At 45.4% G+C, this 8,053-nt stretch overlaps 1 protein-coding gene across 1 annotated transcript; it reads right to left on the bottom strand.

Annotated features, from left to right (window-relative positions):
• Positions 1-1,109: 1,109 nt before the first annotated feature.
• Positions 1,110-1,650, bottom strand: LOC104273891 (insulin receptor-like; the record flags this gene model as incomplete). Its single annotated transcript, XM_009869360.1, has 1 exon — positions 1,110-1,650. A coding segment is annotated over exon 1 (541 nt), but the record flags the coding sequence as incomplete, so codon positions are not given.
• Positions 1,651-8,053: the final 6,403 nt, after the last annotated feature.

The raw sequence follows: 8,053 nt of genomic DNA, 5'->3' as shown, positions 1-8,053 counted from the left end.
TGGTGACAAAAAAACAACCACTTTCTTTAAAAGGAAGCTAGACGATTTTGGGGTGAGGAGTAGCCGAGGGGAAACCACATTAATTTCATTAGTTTATGCATAGCGGTAGGAATTCCTTCTCAAATTTGGCACTTAGCACTCAGAATTGCCCTTTAAAGCTTGGCAAGAAATTCTCTCCAGCCCGCAAGTTTCCTAATTTCGTCTTAGGACACACTGCTCCATTTGGATGCACTACCTCCAGAGAGACAGACAGCTCTAAACGTGTCAGTTTTACCTCAATTCACTTTGCTCCCTGCCAGTCAGATTGAACAAATCAAAGCAAATATGTAATTAAAACTAAACTTAAGCTCAGTTCCAAGTTAGGAAAACACAAGTGAAATTAGAAGTGATCCTAATACAGTTTAAGAAGTGGAATTCAGGGGTTGTAACAGCAGCTACTGTTGGGAACGTGCCTTCTCCCCCGAAACCAAACCCCCAGCTCAAAGCCCAGTTATTTCAGCCTCCCCAGGGCTCCTGCTACAGGCGACCCCCGTCCAGGTCCTCCCTCCTCCTCCTCCTTTTCCCTTCAAGTCTGACTTAACCTCCGGCTTCTCACGCTGCGCAAACGTTGCTCGCTCATCCACACACCTTACAGCTTTTTACGGCAGGAAGGTTTCAGTCAAAATGTAAAGCACCTTCCTAGAGTTGGGTTTATTCTATAAAGACTTTTCCCCGCTGTTCTGCTTCCTCCTGCTGCAGCCTTTCAGCCAATCTGGACTTTTAATCCTCTACCCAAGCCCCACCAGCAATAACAACACCATTTTGAGTGTTTCATGAGATAGCCGTTACCCTCACAGCCCATTAAACTTGGGAGCTCTAGGCAGTTCCTAACTTTCCAGAGAAACCAAACCCATCACTTTTGGACACGTTATTCACACAGGTGGAAGAACTGCTAGAACAACCCCATCCCAAAAGGTTCACTCTTCATCTAACATCAAGTCTGAGCTTTGCTTTTCGGAACCTGTGCTAAAGGTAGCAATTAACAGGTACCTATTAGCTTTCCAACAGATCCGACAGGTTAAAAACCAAGAGCAAACCCACAGCTGACACACGCGACTCCTGAAACTCACCCCTCTGACAGCGATCGTGGGTCCAGCAGCGTTCAATGAAGATGCCGTTTATCACAGTAGGCGGACAGCTGCTCTTCCCTTTCACAGTTCCCGGACACACGTCTCCACACTCTTCTTTGTCATCCTTGTTGGCCACGATGTAATTATCTTCTACCGAATCCAAAATCCTCGACCAGTCGATCGTGGACAAGTAACACAATTCGTTGTTCTTCTCGATCCGTACGGCGCCTCGAGTGATGTTCATCAGGTTGTAGAGGCCGATCTCTTTCAGGTGAACCATCTCAAAAATGACCAGCGCGTAGTTAAAAAACAGGTGAGTGCCGCGAATCACCGTGAGGTTGGGGAAAAGTCCCTTTAAACTCTCCAGGCCATACACGCGAAAAAGCAGCAAGTAGTCTGTAATCATAGTCAGTTTAGGAAAGCTGAGCTCACGGAAATCTTCAGGCTTGGTTTTAAACATCAGCAATATTTGCAAGTGGCCCTCGATCACGGTGCAGTTCTCCAGCAAGCTCAGCCGGGTCAGGTTGTTGCGAATGTCCATGCTTCTGCAAACTGGAAGGCAGAAGAAAAATGTTATTTATTTATTTAAGAAAACGCAACTATTTTCGTTTTCTAAACACCAGGTTTCATCCAAGCGCACCACAACATATAGAATCATAGAACTGTCAGGGCTGGAAGGGATTAAAGATCATTTAGTCCAATGCTGCTGCCACGGGCAGGGACATCCCCCACTAGATCAGGCTGCTCAGAGCCCCATCCAGCCTGGCCTGAAAAACTTCCACCCCCTCTCTGGGCAACCTGTGCCAGTTTCTCCCCACCCTCATGGGGAAGAACTTTTTCCTAACGTCCAATCTGAACCGACCCGTCTCCAGCTTTAATCCATTCCCTCGCCACACTCAGCACAGCCAGCCTGGTCCTTCTCGGTCCAGCGTGCCACGAGTGTTAACAAACACACTGTGGGGAACGTTCCCTGCTATACAGCATTACACAATAACACGGAAAGAGTATTTCATCATTTTTTTCTGCCATCTTGAGTTTCTGGCTGGTACCTCTAGCACGCCTGCAGTTGTAACACCAGTGCTCAGACGTCATTTGGCGTTTACAAAAGAAAGAGATGTCTCCGCGACCGAGTCTGTTTTCTTTAGATAGCTGCCAGCGACACACCTACCTCATCTCAGATTGTGCAATTAATGCCAGTGGATTAGAGGAAGTAATTTAGAATGGTTGCAGGGAGGGGAAGATAGGAGAAGAATAATGGCGAGGAACTGGCAGAGCTTCGGAAGAGAGCAGAAAAACCTGGAGAAGCAGCCATGCAGGAGTTCAGCCTGCGCTCCTGCCCGGACTTTGCGGGCAGGAGTAATTCATGACGTTAGTAATTTTTGCCCTAAGCATTCTTTTCAGATTAGGTGTTTGGTCTTTTTTTTGTTATAATTTTCTCAAGATTGCAAATCTCCCTGCCTTGACTGTCCAGACAGTTTATTTAAGTAGAAGCGGTAAGCCAAAGGACTGGCAAAGGGAACAATTACACGAAGCATAAATCAGAAGGGAAACGGAATAATACGAATGCAGACACCATAAAAAAGGAAAGACAGAGAGTAAAAATTTGAATAGGGAAATATTTACTTTAACTCTAAACACAGGTAAGAAATCAAGAAGGAAATGGAAAGCCCCATGCCTGTACAGCACAAGGAAAAGTTCCTTTTAAACCCAAACTCTATAGGAATATAAGCCAGACCGCAATGTCCAGGGAAAAAGCCTGTGGAAAGGGAAACCTGTCTGGCAATACAACAGTGCGAAACAACCCCAGCCTGTCCAGGTGGATTATTTTTAAGTTGTTATTATTTTTTTAATTATTCTTAAAGACTGCATACACTTTAAGGATTCTCTCTTTTCGTCTACAGCTGACACAGCCCCTGCACGCACCCCTGCCTTAGGATTTAAAAGCACAGGATCTCTTTTTGTCACCGCACACAACTCCCAGAGACTATAAAATGACCACGAGCTTCAAGAAATCACCCAGCCTTACAAAAATGATGTTTAATACTGACAATTGTCTAACTCCTCATAGTTTTACACAGACCACTGCCGTGCGGGTTAAAAATAAATTCTATGCAAACATCTTAATGATGATTCAAAAACTTGCTCCACTGCAATAAAAAAAATAATAAATACATCTGGCAGCACTACTATAGGATTTGAAGCAACGCTATTGCCCAACGGGATTTTTTGGCACTATATCCAAGTTGTTTCATAAATTGCTTTCTGGAAGAAAAAGCTAATGCACCCAGTGCCTCAAAGATCAAGGATGTACTTTTAGAAAGTGGGAAAGGAAATCTGATGGCCACCTAGCAGCCACCTTTCTGCCCCATGAAAAACTGCATCCAAACGGCGAGTACGTCAGAAAGTTCTCTCGCTCCACACTCCAAAGAACTGGGAGAGCAACAGATTCAGTTTAAGCACTTTAAATATGTGTTTTAAATAATTAAGATAAGGTATTTCCAAGGAAGCACGTGTGTGACAGGGCAGGCCAGTGGTTTCTGCATGAAAGAAGAACCAACAGAAAGAAGAATTCAACGTACAAGTCAGCAGCGCAGCCAAAACTATCTGACAAACTCCCAGCCCAACCTACTGGCTCTCTGCACTCCAAAGTCAAACGACACTGCCTGTGCATCTGACCCACATCACCGCAGGCTTCTAGAGATCCCCACTAACACAAGTAGTGCTGCTCCTGGTTCAAACAGCCAGAAAGCTGCTCAAAGATCTTCCTACCTCCTCAGAAAATGCAACACCCACACGGGGTCTAAACCTCTCTCGCCTTCAGCTCGACCCATCCTGAAAGGTATCTCCCACCAGAGATCGCAGAGAAGGTGACCGAAGACTACAACAGCCAAATATTTCGACCGAGCACGTTAAACAGGCCAAGTTAGCTGAAGCTGAACCTCAAGAGAGAATGGTGAAGCTTGGGAGTGAACAGCAAAGCGTTCTGAAGAGTTAAATCCTCGCACAAAGAGCTGGAAGTACACATCCATGATCCACCAGTAGTTTGCTTTTTAGAACTATTTTTATATTTTTCACCAGCTCTCCTACAGAATGCGTTATGTGTAATTAGCGCTGCCAGCACAGACCAGACAGGAGATTCCACACATCCTGGCAAACCAGGATGTGACCCGAGTTATTCAAACTCTGCTGCTTTCGAAGCCGAGCAGCAGCATCGCGATCAACTGGGGCATTGTCCGAGGTGCTCAAGGGGTTCCAAGGCTGGGGGCTTCTGCACCAGTCCTGTTAACAGAGGGAGTGTCCAACAGGGATGTTAGTCTGGCAGAGAAACCTGGGAAGAGTTCAAAACAAATTCGAGGTTTGTTTGGAATAAAGGGTTAACGGAATGGGAAATCTACAAAGATTAAGAGGGTTTACAGAGATTCTTTCCACATTTAGAGAAAATCACACTTAAGAACTGTTTTGCATGTTCTGCTTTAGTTTAGTTTTTAAGTGCTAAATACCACCACGGTATCTGAGCCCTTTTTGTTTTACCACGTCAAGGATCAGGGAGAATAATAAGGAGTTACGAATACCCAAAACAAACCAGGCTTTTTTTGGTGGATGGTTCTCGATCTTTTCATGCTTCTGAATTTTGTTCAGTAGTTTGTGTCTTCTGTTCATGCAGTAGCTGCTTAAATCACCCCATAAATTTATTGTTACCAAGACAACAAGAAGCAGTTTTAAGCAAAGTAATAAGTGTTTTTCCACAGCTTCTCTCGACAGTATTTCTGCTGCAGGGACAGGAGAATTAATCAACAATTCAGTAGGAAGGCTGGGGCAGGTTTGATCCCCGAAGAAGGAGAGCAAAGCTGAGCAGTCAATTATCCTACAGACAACCTGGTTTCAAAACACACATTAATCAGCTTTCAGGAAAATAAAACCCTCAAATTGAGTCTCCAGCAGTAGGCCCAAAGCTGTTCCTGTTTAAACTGCTGGCAAAATCTCTACTGAACATAAATTCCTAAATCTCAGCAGAAGTAGGCTCCAGGGCCAGCAGCACAGCACCGCGCTGCCCGAGAGGAAACACTCCTCCATGCCGAGGTACCAACCCAGTCAAAGTGACTGAAAAAAACCCAGACACACACAAAAACCCACTCACTACAGGCACGTTTCATCAGACCCCCAAGAAGAAGAGTTGCAAGCCCCGCATTTTAAAAACAAACATATCTCAGGATGCCAAAGCCTCTTGAATGAACTGGTCTGGGAACAACTTTCAAGTACTGAATGAAGGAACTAAATCTGATGTCAGAAGTTAATTTTCAAGACAGAGCCTAACCAGGGGAATAGATGGAACTTAAGATTTGTTTACAGCAAACCACGTGGATACCAACCCCTCATGATTCACTGCTTCCGAGCTCTGGACCTTCAACAATGAAGACCAGAATAACGCAGCACTGCACAGAAAGAGCTCAAATCACTTAAGGTAACTGTTAGTTAATTCTGCATTTTTAGCGCATTCGCTGCCTACTTTGCTAAACAAAAGAAAAATTACACTCGCTTTGGTCAAGTCTGGCCTGCAAAGCCCCGTTTGCTGTATCATAATGCTCTCCTCGTTCAACTCAAAATATAAGTAGAAAATACGGCTCCGTTTCCCACGCCAAGCCAGAAGGCAGCGAAGCAGCAGCTTCCCAGGGCCCCGGGGGATCACTCGGGGTAACGGGCAGCAGTCGGTACTGACAGACCTTCACACCCTCCGTACTCGAAAGGGAGCAGGAACAGGTTTTACACGTTGCCAATATCAACATAATTTACAACCCGCAAGGCAGTCGCCCCAAAACTGACCTCCTGGGTTTTACAGACTATCCAGAGAGTCAGTCAGCGTGCTCCCTCTCTTCAAAATAGCACGAGGGCACGCCGGGATAGCTGATAGATGCAGTTGTTGCCTGGTTTTGATACAGCCCTGCCCTGCCGCACTTACTCTTTCTACGCCTGGAAGCAAAATCTCATTCCAGACCGAGTCTCCTAGCGCCAAAACCTAACACCGGCTTGAGGTGGAACAAGAGACCTATTTCTTAATGAGTTTTTGAGCACAAAAAAATCTGTATGAGCCAGACTAAAAAGCAAATGATTTTAAAAGGCTTTACTACAGGAACAGAAAGTGAAATTTGTTCCCACCTGATGATTTAGGTGGAGAGATCTGCAACACTCCAATTGAGGTGGAGAGTTCAGAAGAGCCACAACTCTAGGGGCTGCTTTGTTCAGTTTTCTACTGATCACAAAAGGAACCCAAGGTAAGTTGCTCAGTTGGTAGATGCCTCAAACTAGGCGACGTAAATCCCATCCTAAATCCCACAGCCACCGAACTGACGTGCGTGAGTCATGTGTGAGATTTATTTCAAGAAGTTGCATTATGTTTACGCAGGGATACAAAACACACGCAAACCTGCTTTTCTTCACAAAACAAGATATACACGTCTTTGCTTGATGCGCAGGTCAGGTCTCCTTTCCTTAACCCTTGCTTCTGCTCTTCCCAGTACCTTCTGAACTCACCAACTAATTTCAGTTGTGTGTAAAAGAGGAAGAGTGTTCTCACACATCGTATTACTAAAAGACTTAGGAAAACCAGGGATGGGTTAAGGAGGAAGAACTCAGCGTCTCCATCCAAAGGACTTAAATTGTCTGCCCAGTTTGCCTACCGAGCCACCTACAGACATCCTATGGCCCGCCCAGCCTCCTGCCCGAAGGAGTAAAGGGAAGAGGAAGACAAGGGGCACAAGCAAAACTACGCATGGTTGGGCTCAGACGTGGGGGAATATTGTCGCTGGCGAGCAGCGCTATCACAGGGCATGTTTGTAGAGAATGCAGGACACAAATCTCCAAGAAAGCAGACTTCCTTAGTTCCGTTGCTCAGGGAACAACTTGTTTGCTTATGCAACCACTGTACGTGCATTTACCCTCCGAGCCACGCTGATGCAGGCCCTCGCGTTCGCGGGTTGTTTTCCACCCGCGCCGTAGCGCTGCGCCATCGAACCGCGCTCAGAAAACGGAGCCTAACATCAAAGCGGCTGGAAGCCTTTTTAATTAGGGACCTTATTGTCCAAATTGTCCGCAAAACGGTTTACAAAGAATCTGTGCTGTGTGATCGATAGGAAAATATTCCAGCCCAGACTTTACTCTGATATCTTGCGCATTGCTGCTGTTTCTCCATCCGTGAATTGTAGAGCGTATTTCCCCAGCGCACAGTAACGCAGCGAAGACCAGGGAGTAAAGATCATAAATACACTTGCAAGCCACAAAGCAGAATACTATTTAAATAGATAAATAAGGAAAAAGCTTCACTGTAGCAGTAATAACAATATTTTCAAATCAGGAACTGCCAGACCAAAGCTGTATATGTATTTATTATTAATGCTATATGTCAACCACTTTTTCCACTTCCCTATCGGTAACGGGCAGGTTTGTACACGCTTGCCAGCTGGAACTTACCCTCCCAAGTTAAAACCGTACCACCAGTCTCTTTCAAAGCTCCTAATGTAAAAATACGTATGAGGAAGAGACTGGGGTATTTTTGAAATATATAACTTGTCCCGCTGCTGGAAAAGGGAGGCTGTCTTAAGGGCATATCCTGCTTTATTCCCTGAACAGCCTGCACGTCTCAAAAATGCCCATCGTTGCGTTGTGTGCGCTTAAACCAGCTCTCTTGCAATTGCCTTTCCCGACAGGAAAGCTGACAGGTAGGCTATGGGACTGTCTACGAGACAGACGATTTGGGTGCCCGGTTAGCTCTCGCTGAGTAAATACCCCCCTTTCATTAAAAAAAAAACAAAACAAACCTGCTTGAAACATAACCCAAAATTAAAATCTCGACCTAGAGGACTCGCCAAGGAAGTTTATTTAACAAAACCCACCCAGAACACCTCGAAAGGCTCAAGTCCCGCGTCTGCCGTGCACTCAGGGAGGTCGCG

The sequence above is a fragment of the Apaloderma vittatum genome, unplaced genomic scaffold (genome assembly GCF_000703405.1).
Source record: "Apaloderma vittatum isolate BGI_N311 unplaced genomic scaffold, ASM70340v1 scaffold33895, whole genome shotgun sequence".
Classification (NCBI taxonomy): domain Eukaryota; kingdom Metazoa; phylum Chordata; class Aves; order Trogoniformes; family Trogonidae; genus Apaloderma; species Apaloderma vittatum.
This window is presented reverse-complemented; position numbering and strand designations above follow the sequence as displayed.